The following is a 14,400-nucleotide window of genomic DNA, read 5'->3' on the forward strand; positions in this document are numbered from 1 at the left end:
ACTCTGATCGCAGGGCACAGTTGGCTGGCAATGGCTGCCGTTGGGCTCTGGGGTCAGACAGCTTGCCAAGATCATTAGTTCCATTGCTGCTGATACGATGCGTTAATAAAGGATATCACTTTATTTGAGCCTGTGATAGCGAGGTGTCAAAGTAACATCCTCATCCTCCTAGTGTCTGGTGCTACAGTAACATCAGGTTGTATCTGCTAATTAAAGGATCTCTCTGTGCCAGTTGTCAATGGTGTCATGAGAGAAACTTTCCACTTTAGTCCCCTCAAACACTCTTCTGTAACTTCACCCTTAAACTACATCCGTGTGAATCACTCATGAGCGTAACAATGTAGAGTTTTGTGCTAAGTTAACAATATGATTGGTAAAATTCACTTTTTTCATTCTACCTGCTCTTACAAAATTGTCCTCTGGTTTACTGTTCTTATGATTGAACCAAAGATAGTAGATGAAGTTAAGAGGGACTAAAAAAAAGCTCAAGTATGTCAGCCTCCGCTGGCATAGGTGGGCACTTGGCCAGCGCTGTTCTCTGCATCCCCTCTTCAAAAGTCTGAATGTGAAAGGATAGCAGTCATAATCCATCAGGAGTGAAGGGACACTTCAAATGGGATTAACGCTAAAGCCTACTGCAGTTTCTGGCTTCGCCTCAATTCTTTGACGATGTCAAATTAATTCACACAGATGAAAAGTCAAAAAGTAAGTAACTGTTCAAAAGTTTGTAAAAGTTCAAGCAAAGTTCAGGGTAAATACTATATAAATCTTCTACTTTGTACTTAATTTGCATCCAAACCACACCAAATACCTATTCAGTATAAGCAGAAATGCAACATAGAAGTGTTCAAAAATTCATGTTACCTACTTAACATATGTTTAATTTAGTTTTACAAAGGCATATTGTAATAAAGGCCCATAGAAATCACAATGATTGCTGCTATATACATTTCATTAAGCCATTTCTAGTTGATTATAGTTATATACAGTTATACAGATAAAGAGTTCCTTATTTTTAAATACAAATATAAACTCACCATCCACTTTAATAGAAACATTCATGTAGTTATCCATCTGACCTCTCTCATCAACCAGGTGTTTCAGCCTTTCTGCTCACAGGATGTTTTTGTTTTTCGCACCATTCTGTGTAAACTCTAGAGACTGTTGTGTGTGAAAATCCCAGGAGATTTTCTAAAATACTCAAACCAGCCAATCTGGTACCAACAACCTTACCACGATCAAAGTCACAGAGATCACAATCATGTGCATCTGCATGATTTTGTGCATTGTGCTGCTGCCACATGATTATCTGATTGGATAACTGCATAAATAAGCAGGTGAACAGGTGTTCCTATTAAAGTGGACGGTGAGTGTACATATATAATATACAGTATATAAAATGTAATAAGTTTTTAAAGTCATCTAAATCAGTTTATGTAATCAGAGATATCATCACTAGCTAACTTTCAAGCAATTTAAAAAATAATAAAACATGGAGCAGAAAATTAATCCCCTTCACTACAACTACTACTACTACTAGATGTGTTTATCTCTAGCAAAACATCTAAAATGCATTGTCTCTGAGCCACAGTCTATTCTGCAGTCCATGAATGCAATGACACACAGTATATGGAATAAGGATATATTTTCATGTTACATGTTTATGTCAAATTAGTAAGTGATTCATTTAAAAATCCAGACTTGTGTTATGTTAGTGTTATATACTTCTATGGAAATTGAAAATTGAAATGTGAACAGTGCCAGAATTATGCCCTGACAAAAATATTCTATTGCTTTTAAAAAGTTTTAATATTGCTTTCAATGCACTTTTAGAAACATCAATTAAGTAAATCAATTAATTTAAAAGAATAATACAATGTAAAATATATATAAGATCAGCAAATGCCTGGGTTACTGATAAAAATCTACAATAGATAGCTTTCAGTGTCAGGTTTTCTTAGATCTGGGACTCCATCAGAGACTTCCTCAAAGTAGAATAGGGAAGGGAAACTAATTTAAGCCAATAGCTTAGCCAGAGCAGGAAATAAATGTCAGTGTTTTGTGTCTGCGTCTTGTTAAACATGCCTCGACACATTACTGATTGGATGCAACACTGGATTAATTAGAACTGACACTCTGGCGCCATCAGCTTTGCCCTGGCGCCCGCCTGAATCTGTTAATCACAGTCACTTACCACTCACTGAGTCAGAAAGTGTGTGTGGGTGTGCATGGGTTTAGGTATGTTAGTTGTGTGTGGGCTTTTTTCTACAAACAGCATTTATGGTCAAGCAGCTGCAGATAATATACAATAGTCTGCATCATAGTCAGCTGCCCATATGAAATGCAGTTTATTACAATACATTGTCAATATGTCCCAAATACGTGATATATCTTCATTATGTTTTAGTGTATTCCAGACGCACTGTAACTGGCTTCATAAGTGAAAGTGAATGTAGTAAAGGTATATAGCTAAAAATACTGCAGATTTCCTCAGAGTGAGCAGAGTGAGGGGGAGCCAATCTGAGAATAGAGTTGTCGTTAGCATAAAACAGAGATCTCAAATTCAGGAACGTCAACAAGGTTTGCTTTCATTACGCCATATGTTATATCACTTCCACTCTCCTGGGGCAGTTGATGTATGCCTAAGAGCGAGGGAAAAAAAGCACCTCTGGATTTGTTCAAATTTAAACCACACAGGAAAGCACAGAAACAGAGCAGGAGTAGTAATAATGAAGAGCTGAAGCAGCCAATTGACGCAAACTTTGTGCAGAAGTGAAGAAATTGTATCCATGTGATCTTTAATAGAAAATGTGCAATAGAATTTTTCGCTCTCTCTCAAACTAACAATAAGCAATGCAAACAAACTTATCCCAGATTAGGATTTAAAAACATATATATATATATATATATATATATATATATATATATATATATATATATATATATATATATATATATATATATATGTGTGTGTGTGTGTGTGTGTGTGTGTGTGTGTGTTGGTGCCATGGGCAGTGGTTAGTATCTACCAAAGGTGTTCCAAAGAAGGACAACTGGCAACAAGGACATCCCACAGAAGAGCCAGTGTAGCACAAATTGCTGAAAAAGTTAATGCTAGCTATCATAGAAAAGTGTCAGAACACATAGCTTGCTGTGTACGGGACAGCATAGCCGCAGACCTGTCAGAGTGCCCATGCTGACCCCTGTCCACTACCAAATGTGCCTACAATGGGCATGTGAGCATCAGCACTGGACCATGGAGCAATGGAAGAAGGTGGCCTGGTCTGACGAGTCATGTTTTCTTTTATGTCATGTGGATGGCCAGGTGCGTGTGCGTAACATACCTGGGGAAGAGATGGCACCATTATTGTATATGGGAAGATGGCAAGCCAGTTGAGGCAGTGTGATGTTCTGGGCAATGTTCTGCTGGGAAACCTTGGGACCTGCCATTCATGTGGATGTTACTTTGACACATACCACATACCTAAACATTGTTGCAGACCAAGTACACCTCTTCATGGCCACGGTATTCAGTAATGGCAGTGGCCTCTTTCAGCAGGATAATGCGCCCTGCCACACTGCAAAAATTGTTCAAGAATGGATGAGGAATATTACAAAGAGTTCAAAGTGTTGACTTGGCCTCTAAATTCCCCAGATCTCAATCTGATCGAGCATCTGTGGGATGTGCTGGACAAAGTCAGATACGTGGAGGTTCCACCTCGCAACCTACAGGACATAAGGATATAAAGGATATGCTGTTAACGTGTTAGTGCCAAAAACCACACCACACCTTCAGAGGTCAGTGGAGTGCATGCCTCAACGGGTCAGAGCTGTTTTGGCACAATGTTAGGCAATGTTATGGCTGATGCTGAGTGGTGTGTGTATAAATATATACATATATATATATATATATATATATATATATATATATATATATATATATATATATATATATTCACACACACACACAAGGGCTCATGTTGTACAGGGCTAGACTTGTTGGCAGTTTCATTATTTAGCTATCATTCAAATGAGTATCAATAAATACAAGTTAATACAAACTAACTTGTATTAACTTGTATTTTGAACTTTTATTTGCTCATGTCAACCAATGCCTGTAAATAATTGGTTAAATCAACCACCAAACAAGAATAAATTTACATTTATCTCATTTTGGCTGATGCTTTTATCCAAAGTGACTTACAGGATACAGCTCAACAGATGAGGGGTAAGGGTTTTGCTCAAGGGCCCAACAATGGCAGCTTGGTGGTCCTGGTTTGGACTCACTACCTAGTGATTAGTAGCCCACTGCCTTAACCACTTAGCTACCACTGTCAAGGATATATAAATTAAGTTAATTGATGGTAATTCTTAATTTATTCTTAATTCATTGATTTTTGGTGATTCCTGTTTTTAGTTAATAGTCAATTCAACATCAATGGATAAAAGTGTTAATTACTTTATTCATATTACATATGGTTTATTCATGATAAAGTTTATAATATATTAATGATAACTAAATTTACCCCGAAATCTGACGCAGTACTAATGTGTGCTTTCGTATTGTGATTCTTCAGTATGAGTATCAGTGTTTGTGAGTGAGGCTGTGGATCAGAGTCTCGACGTCATTAGCACAGAGCAGCGGGACAGATGGAGCATTGGAAGGCACTTTATCAGTGTTCACTCAGCCGTGCAGGGAGCAGAGAGACATGTCTTTGTCTCACAGGTCCACCTAAGCTGAGTGTTTGGTGGACAGTATGTGTGTGTGTGTGTGTGTGTGTATATGCATTGCTGGGAGAATGACTGAGTGTTGTATGTCAGAGCCCTTATATATGTGCGGGTTGGTGGAGAAATGTGTGTGCTAGTCTGAGTTGGTTAAATATGTATGGGCTGTTGGATAAAATGAGTTTGGAGTAAGTGAATGAGTATGTGTGTGTCTGTGTGTGTGTATTTGTGTGTTTGTGTGTGTTACAGCCCTTTGTTACACCCTTTTCTGTTCATTTCACCCCCAGGAGGGCCTGAATGCCATAAAACATCAAAGTCCTCTGAACTCAGCGAACAGGTCTGCCTTTCAAACTTTGTGTACACTGAAATACCTTTTACTTACTTAGTTTTACTTTGTCTTCCACCTTTTTTTATCTCTCACTTCTTCTTGCTTTCCAAGTTCCTCCTTCTTTCTCTTTGAGGGAACAGTGGGGTCTAAGGCATGCCTTCTTTAGGGAATAAGAACATCTGGGTTTGTGAGTCAAAGGCAGCGTTAGAGGAGTAAAAACTCTTGGAACTGCTCTGCACATTTCCTGTGTTTGAAGGTCTAGTTTTTCCTCCCCTCTCACTCCTTCTCCATTTTACCTTTCTCCCTCATTCTCTGCCTACCTTGTAGCACTGCATCATTTTAAGCTCTGGTAAGTGGGGCAAATGTGTTGACCTTCTTTCTTTTGTTCTTCTTATCGTTCTCTTTCTCTATTTGTTTTCCTTTTTTCTGAGTCACAGAGGTTGTGGCAGGCAGGGGGCTGGATGCACACAGACCCCCCGCAATCTTTCAGGACCACTGAGCAGACGGAGATTCTCCCACAAACACTCAGCAGAGAAGGCCTGAAGTGGAGAGTCAGCTGAAGCAGGTATGTATAATGCCTCCATGCTCCTTGTGCTCGCCTCCCTGCTATGTTTCTGCCTGATAAGAAAGTGAGACCACAGAGCGCAAATCCATTCACAGTTTTATTGAGTCATTTTCTAATGAGACAAAGAGCAGTTTATCAGTTTGTATCTGTGTTGGGGCTGTTTTTATTGTGTCCTTAGGTAACAGCAGTGCTCTGATTTGTCTGAACATGTTTTAAAGGCTTGTTTTATGCATCAGGAGTCATGTTATGTAGTGCAATGGGCTCAATGGGTTTTTTATACCTTGTTCTAATACACAAGATTCATTATCATGAGGTTTGGATTTAAGCTCAAAAATCTCCTCCAGCTTTGGCTTGCTCTCAGTTTTGCCTCCTCCAAGTGTCACATGATTTAAGACTTTCACAAAGAATCAAGCTTTTAATTTGCCTTGAATCACCACAACTCAGGCATCCATCCATTTCCATCCTCCTGTTAGTTCTCCTTTATCTTCTCTATGTTAAGTTGTGAAAAGACCTTACATGCACCACATTTCTGGCTCTGTAGCAATGGAGGCTCTGTTGCAACTTTATCTTTTGTTGAATATAGACTGGCTATCTGGAGTTCGCATGTTACTTTGATCTTAAAAGTGAATCCATTTCCACAGGTTTGGGTGGTTTAATATTAATACTAATATTTAATACTACCCTTAGTGTCTCTATACTGCACAGATGTGATACTCTTTTTCCTAGGTTATAAAAATGAACCCTTGGCAACGTGACATTCTCTGAAGTCCAATACCACTTCTTGTGTTTACAAAAGCAGCTGAACAAACAAGAGAGATGGGGGTGGTGGACCATGTATGGACACTGGTTGCCTTAAGCCTCATCCTGCCCCTGACCCAGGCAGAAAGTGTATTGAGGTTGAACAATGGACTGCGGGTGATCCGAGGCCAGAGTGTTTCTGTGACCACAGAAGAGCTGCAGTTCAACTCTGATGGGACCTCAGAGGCCTGCAAAGTGGAGGTGGTGCTCAATGAGCCTGTGACTCAAAGGGTGGGAAAACTTACTCCGCAGGTAAAGTCCATAAATTCCATGTCCTCTTCCAACATGTCACACCATAGTACCTGCTTGTGCAAATACAGCAGCCTCTAGTGTTTACTTGATCTAGCACACCTTGTCCAGTGGTGTGGCCAGGTTTTACATGATGGGTTGCAAAGAGAGGTCCAAAAGCTCGGACATGATTGCATTAGCAGAACATCTGTTTTATTTCTTAGTGCAAATTGAATGGCTGCATAATGACATTACCATATTAGCTTCATGACTTCAAGGTTAGATCTAGCACTCTAAATGGTTCTCTAGGAAAAGCTGCAAATGTAGAAACCTACAACAAATGGCTTTTCCGTCACAAAAGTTTCCAAATGGATCCCCATCAGAAATCTAAAACCATTAACAAAAACACTGTAGTTTTGATGTTTTAAATCATCATGAAGTAAATACAATTCATTAAGTCTGGATGAATTGCAAAACCAGGGACCCTGGAGATGTGAGGTAACAGTTCTGGAGCAGTGTTTTACCCTATGTTTGCAAGAAAGAAAAAAAATGGAAAATACCGCAATAAAGACTCTGAGAAAATTGTCTCTGTGCTGCACTGTATACAAAAGGAATGTGATTTCTAATGACCTAGATTTTTGTCTTAGGTTTTTGACTGCCACTTCCACCCTGATGAGGTGAAATATATCCATAATGGGAGCCCATTACTGGAGGAGGACACAGTCATGCTGAGAGTCTATAGGTACACACAGTAACTTAACTTTTATTCATCTTTGTTCTTTGCTCCTGGTAAGCATTTTATTGTATTGCATTTGCATGTTTTCCATGTCAATTAATGTATACCTTCCTTTTTGTTTAGAAAGGTGTATATTAACAAGAGATACACACTTTTTTCCAGATTCACACATTCAGAGACATTTACTGAGACGTTCTTCCTGAAGGTTCAGGTTCTGGAAGCTCAGAGGAGTCTGATAGAGTTTGGGAAAGTTCCTCTGGTGGTTTCAGAGTTTTACGGCCTTTCTAACACCATTGACAGCAGTGTATTGACCTTCAGATCTGAGCCTGATGTGATCTGTACTGTCCGTCTCCTCACCTCTGAGATCAGCGTCCCGATGTTGGGTCAGGTCATTAAAGAGGATCTGGCACAGACAGATCAGGCATCTGTGCAGAACCCTGGGCTGAGGAAAGGTAGGACAATATTCTCATAATATAAAAAAATCTATGTTTTCCAACTCATGAAGACATAGTCTGGTCTACCACTTCAAAAATGTAAACTACAATCTACTCGGGAAGTCATTTTGAAGTATAATCATTTTATAATCACTGTAAAGTCTGGGACACTATAATCCTACAAATAAAGATGGAAAGCATGTCAAAATTGACTATAAATGCTTCCCTATTCAGTGGTTTTTCTGAACAAGAAGTATCTGTTTTAGGCATTGAGACCATACATTAATTTGTATCAACTAAAAAAAATCCAATGAGAAAAGATTGCTTTTTAATTCACAAGGGAATTTTTTTTCTCATCATGAAGGTCGACAAACAGCTATTTCTTGCCCTGGAAATAAGGCCTGTGTCCACAACACCAGAGAGGTACGCTTCCTGAAGGCCAGTTGCAGTGAGTTCCTCACTTCAGGCTTAAAGTACCAACATCTCAGCCCTCCTTCACCTGAAATTGACTATGTGCCACTCCGAGTAGAAATCAGAGATCAAAACACTCGAGCCCTCTTGAAGGTAAAAAAAAAATCTTCATGCATCAAAACATAACCAGTAAGTTCACATATTGTTACAGCATTACCGAATTACAATTTATAGATTCAGAAGCACTGGGCTTACACACCTAATAAAGATTGTGCCTTTTGCTCACTGATGACCTATGTCTTCCCTCAGACGGAAAGTGTTTGGCTCCCAGTCCTGATCCATGGAGCCATGCAGAACCAGCCTCCCCATGCTGCTTTCATGTCCATGTTCATCCTAGAAGTAGATCAGTTCATCCTGACCCCCATGACCACAGCTGTTCTGGATGCCAAAGACAATGAGACCCCACAGGCTCAGCTGGTGTTTAACGTGACCAAGCCTCCAGCAGAGGGCTACATCACACATCTGGATGATCATACCAAGGCTGTATTCTCCTTCTCTTGGCAAGACCTGAATGACATAAAGATTGCATATCAGCCCCCAAACAGCAGCCACACCAGCAGAAAGAATATTGAGGTGAGCAAACCAGATAGAAGTCATATGTCCTGATTCAGAGGAACAGGAGATAACATTTGCTCAAATAATAAAAAAGATCGATATCCTGTGTCACTATATGAGTGTGATATTTACTTCATGTTTTCAATTTTATTATTATGTTCTATAGCAAAATTCTTAATAACTATTAGTCATTTATTTGCAGTTTTCTTGTTTCATAGGTTGATTTCCAGGCTATAGATGGCTTCTTCACAACTAGTCCTCCTATTATGGTGCATATCTCAATCCGCACAGCAGAAACAAATGCTCCTCGAGTCTCCTGGAATCTGGGTATTTAAAATATGTCCAGACTGGTGGTCCTAGCTAAAGTGAGGTTATCTAAAATTAGCTAACTCGCTAACATTAGATATCATGGATTATTTATTTATTTGTTTGTTTGTTACAGGAATGTTGCATGTATCCAAATATCTCATCTATAATGAGAAGATTTATCTAATACTTTTCATTATAGAATTATCAGAAAAAAACAAATATTATTGATTTATTAATTGAGTCTTAAGTGTATAGACATTTTTACTAATTTTACAGCTTTCTAAAAATAAATGCTTGTAATAAGCCAAAATTACCTGCCAACTTCTAGTAAAATGTTTAGAAATGGGGTTAATAATCATATATATTTGTTCAACCTAGTCCCATAATTCATAATTCATATTTTCACTTGATATATTTTGAAGCGATATTTTTTATCTTTCTAGCTGTGTTCATATCTAACACTTAAATATTTAACACTTTAATACAATAAAGTAACATGCCTAAGGACAAATATTGGTGTTGATTTAATAGAATTATAATATCAATATTGACCAAAATAAGACATTATGTAAAATGTCAAAATCATTACTTAAGTCACTGCATTCAACTAGTTACATTTTCCATATTTTTTACATTACAGACATTAATATCTGTAATGCTTCTTTCCATATAGGGCTGGATCTACTGGAGGGTCAGTCCAGACCAATCACGTGGGAGAACTTACAGATTGTCGATAATGACAACATAGACGCCGTGACTCTGATAGCTGTGGACGGTCCTCTACATGGACGACTCAGTGTTCGAGGTGGAATAATATATTATCTTCATATCAGCAAGCAGGTGGTATCTGCATGTTGTCTCCAAAACTATGATGAATCTCATAACGATGATAGTGAGCCTTCTCCACTCCCCGCGACGTGCTTGCAAGCAAACAGACCTTCCTGTTCAGGAAAACCACTTAATAGGGAAGAGTTTATCCATATGTTAATTTTGACATGCTTTCCTCCTTATTTGTAGGATTTTAGTGGCCCAGGCTTTACAGTGATTATAAAATGATTATACTTCATAATGACTTCCATAGAAGATTGAAGTATACATTTTTGAAGTGGTAGACCAAACAGTATGTCTACATGAAAAACAGATTTCTTATGTTATGGGAATATTGCCCTACCTTTTCTTGGCCCAGGGATCAGCTCCATGTCTATTGTGCTTGCACGACTCAGAAAACATGTGCGAGGTGGCCAGCATGTGTTCACTAATCAGGTGTAAAATGCACTGATGACACTTTGCCAGTGGCCCTCTGCACAAAGACATCTTCAGAGTCCTAGTGTCTTTCCTTCCACTCCAGTGGGCGGAGAGAAGATGCTTGCTTTTGCATAGTGCCTCAATAAAGCAGATTGTAAAGGCTAATGTCATTTCATGCCACTGTGCACACATGCGAGATGTACTACACAAGGTCACTGGCAGCATGGTTAACTTAGCTAGATTTGTTAGAGAGATGAGGTTTTTAAATGTTAATATTCCACAGTATTTCATTAAGGCATATGAGTATATATATATATATATATATATATATATATATATATATATATATATATAGTATGAACAAGTCTGAAATGTGTTCCCTGCTTAGAAATCAAATAAGACAATAAGGATCCTTCAGTTTTCCAAATAATTATTGGTACCAAGGTAGAGCACACATCTAACCAGTGTCAGCAGAAATTATATTTCAGTGAAGTTGCATGCAACTTGTTTGCTAATTGGGAAGAAGCTGTTAATGCATGTTCTTAATATTTTTTACCTTTAGACAAATTGGAATATTTATTAAAGTGCTGATTGTTGTTGTAATTAATGTCTTACCAGCTAAATGACATTGACAGGTTCAAATCATATATTATACTCAAGGATGGCTGAAAGTAGCAAATGATCAGAAAACATTGTTGTGCCTGCATGGTGTGCCAGCATTCCTGGTTTGGAGAAGCAGCAGTCTCATGGCTGAGTGCCTGAAGTCATTTCCTCATAGAGGACTACCTGATCAGCATCATATCTTTCTCTGAGTCAACACCAGATCTGTCCTTTATTTAGTGTTTATGGTATTTCTGGCGTTATATGTGAATATGAACTCCTGCCATGAACAAAACTATGACAGAAGTCTGGTATTTTAGTACAATTCTTTAGTACAAGATACTTATTCTGAGATGTGTGAAGCAAGACCTAGCGCAGCTGAACATGCTTTGAGGACAGTACTAATTGCCTTCTACAATATACATTAGCTCACATATACATGCTCAAGACTAGCTAGAGTCACTTAAATCAACAGAGGAGAAAAGAAATGCCATCTTTCTCCCTGTTTTTCAATCTAATTGTCATAGTGACACTACCCAGTGAGCAAGGCCAATTAAGCTGTCTTGGACTCCCAGCCGTAAATGGCTATGGGATTGATGGGATTCAAACTTACAGTCTCCTGAGAACAGGGTCATAGCCCAGTAATATAATCTGCAATGTTTCATTTGCTCCACACACTGCCCTCTGAAACAAGTGTCTACACAGAACTTGTTTTTTTTCTGGGCCCAGTGCCCACACTCAACTTTGGGCCCAATTCCTCGGTTGTACACATTTCTCCCTTAATAAATCTGCTAATTAGGTTTCCTACTACACCAGTCATTGTTCAGTCATTGCTCAGTCTGGCCATACCCTGCACTCCTTCTGGCAACCGGAAGATGGGGAGCATCTAGAGAAATATGCCCTCTTTTTTCTGCATTAAGGCAGAGCCAGAGCACATGCTTTATTTTTCTGTAAATTAAACAATGAATGGAAAATGAATGAAAGAAAAATTAAAGGATTTTATGATGTCAGAGTCCATGTTATTATTAGACTGTCTTGACATTGGAATACATAATTTGCCAATTATCCAATGGCACAACTACTGCAACTACGGCTTTCTTGTGTTTTTAATGATTCATTGTGTCTTTCCTGTGATCCAGACTATGTCTTGCTGAACAAAAGCCTCATTTCTTTTATTGCTGTCCAGGTGGAAAGGGCTTCATGTTCAAAGTGAAGGACCTCCGTGAGGGCATGGTGGTTTATCATCATTCTGATAGCGACACCACGAGGGACTACATCGTCTTCAGAATCACAGATGGACGCCACAGCATTCGTCACAAGTTTCCCATCAACATCCTCCCTAAAGACGACACTCCTCCTTTTCTTATCAACAACGTAGCATTTGAGGTGCAGGAGGGGGGTTCAGTGTTGGTGGAAGAGTATATGCTTATGGCATCAGATCTGGATTCCAGCGATGACTATATTCACTACCAGCTTGTTACTTTCCCCAGTGCAGGAAACATAGTCAGGAAAAGCTCTGCACATGAACCAGGTATGTAACGCTTTCAATATTTCAGTATTACCAAAACCAGCTTCAGTCATCAGATGGCATTCAGATGGCATTGCCTGTTGTTTAATATGATCAGTGTAAATCATTATTTGAGTCAGTGGTGGTGTTTGGCAGGTGTTCCAGTGAAGACATTTATGCAGAGGGACATATTACAGGGCCTGATCTACTACAAACACACAGGAGAGGAGATTTTTGAAGACTCATTCGACTTCATCCTATCTGACATCCATGAACCACCAAATCTATCTGACAGACATGTGAGGAAGTCATGTGCAAATTACTGACTAGCCAATATACGATAACTATAATTATCATTATTATCTTGCCTTCAGTTAGTATTGTTGTAATAAATAATAATAATTATTATATAATACATATGTCAGTCAGTACTGTTAGGAATATATTACCATTTGAAGGCTAAGATTAGATTCAGGTGGATTGTATCTGACTCTGTCCTTTGCCTCATCTACAGACAGTGGTGGTCCACGTGTTCCCTGTGAAGGACCAGCTGCCAGTGGAGGTCTCCGGCACAGTCCGTTCCATCACAGTTAAAGAGACGGAGCTTGTTTATATTACACAGAGCCACCTTCACTTCCAAGCCCCCGAGCACCCAGACACTGACCTGATGTACTTCATCACCCAATCCTGTTTCAGCCCTAACAAACCTCAGTATGTGCTCAATCTCCTTAACTAAAGAAAAAAAAACATTATTTTTACATCTACATTTGCAGTCATAGCATTTATCCAGAGTTACTAACAGAAGTGCATGGAATCTCCATCAAAAACATATCCTAATGCTAGTAGAAATACATCTGCGTCTAAGAATAATGTTAAGCTAAAACCCTGTTATGGTATGGCAACAAAACAGTACAAGTTGAGCATTTAAAAAAAAATCAATGCTTAGTAAAGAGGGTCTTCAGTCTTTGTTTGAAGACCACCAGCTACTCAGCTGTTCTGATAGCCAGGGGAAGTTATTTCCATAACCTGGGTGCCAGTACAGAGTCTTGATGTAGAGTCAACCATGTATCATGAGGGCTGGTGGGTCAAGTGGGGTTTGTTAAGAGCCTTCAGGTATCATTTTTTGCTTTGAAGGGAAGCATCAGTGTTTTAAATCTGACGCAAGCAGATACAGGAGGCCATTAGAGGGAACGCAGCAATAGAGAGATGTGAGAGAACTTGGGTTTCTCCCCAAGTTCTCTCACATTTCTGAAAACAGGTCATGCAGCTGCTATTTAATAAGTAATATGACTTATAATGATTTTATTACATCACTTGAAAGAATCTGAGTGTCCTATCCAACTTAAACCTAATATTCCTGGGATAGTGTCTGGGTCCACTGCAAGCTGTGACCAGGATAAAGCTGTTACAGAAGATAATGAACTTGTAATGTGATGAAAGAATGTATCATGGGCATTGAAGTATAGTGTATTACAACACAGTAGAAAGAACACATTATAATGGAAGATACTAAAGAAAAAACAGCATTTTGTAATATAATCTCTATCAAACGTCTGTCTATAGGGCACGTGTGATTACCACAGACAAGAATTTTGACATGGTTTCCTGTACACAGAAAAGAGTGAAAAGTGAAGACATTTTACTCAAACCACACTAAGTCTAAGGTTCAGTTTTTGAATTTCATCAATAAATGTTTCAAATATGCAAACATTTAACACAATTTTAAAGTATTCATTATAAATTTAGAGGTTATTTAACAAATACATTTATCCCATGAAAGTGTTCTACAAAAACATTTTTATATAAACATTTACTTATTAACTACCACAAAAACTGCACTTAGACTTCCACTATAAATGGGTTCCAAAAACAGTAAAAAAAAATTAATAATAATAATAA

The 14,400-nt window shown here is 38.5% G+C and overlaps 1 protein-coding gene across 5 annotated transcripts in view; it reads left to right on the plus strand.

Moving 5' to 3' along the window:
- The first annotated feature begins 5,208 nt into the window (after positions 1-5,208).
- The window catches only part of frem1b (Fras1 related extracellular matrix 1b), a 29,247-nt gene continuing 20,055 nt past the window's right edge, over positions 5,209-14,400 (plus strand). The window contains exons 1-12 of one of the 5 annotated variants that reach the window (XM_053237930.1): positions 5,209-5,402; positions 5,491-5,618; positions 6,415-6,668; positions 7,292-7,386; positions 7,543-7,832; positions 8,179-8,378; positions 8,535-8,858; positions 9,059-9,167; positions 9,823-9,954; positions 12,181-12,525; positions 12,658-12,800; positions 13,016-13,212. In XM_053237930.1, the coding sequence (XP_053093905.1) occupies positions 6,435-6,668; positions 7,292-7,386; positions 7,543-7,832; positions 8,179-8,378; positions 8,535-8,858; positions 9,059-9,167; positions 9,823-9,954; positions 12,181-12,525; positions 12,658-12,800; positions 13,016-13,212 (2,069 nt within the window). In that variant the 5' untranslated portion in view covers positions 5,209-5,402; positions 5,491-5,618; positions 6,415-6,434. Of the gene's footprint in view, positions 5,619-6,344; positions 6,669-7,291; positions 7,387-7,542; positions 7,833-8,178; positions 8,379-8,534; positions 8,859-9,058; positions 9,168-9,822; positions 9,955-12,180; positions 12,526-12,657; positions 12,801-13,015; positions 13,213-14,400 lie in introns of all 5 variants that reach the window. The other 4 variants (XM_053237929.1, XM_034309002.2, XM_053237927.1 and 1 more) reach the window with 4 other exon arrangements.

This window comes from Pangasianodon hypophthalmus, chromosome 11, assembly GCF_027358585.1.
Source record: "Pangasianodon hypophthalmus isolate fPanHyp1 chromosome 11, fPanHyp1.pri, whole genome shotgun sequence".
Taxonomy (NCBI): domain Eukaryota; kingdom Metazoa; phylum Chordata; class Actinopteri; order Siluriformes; family Pangasiidae; genus Pangasianodon; species Pangasianodon hypophthalmus.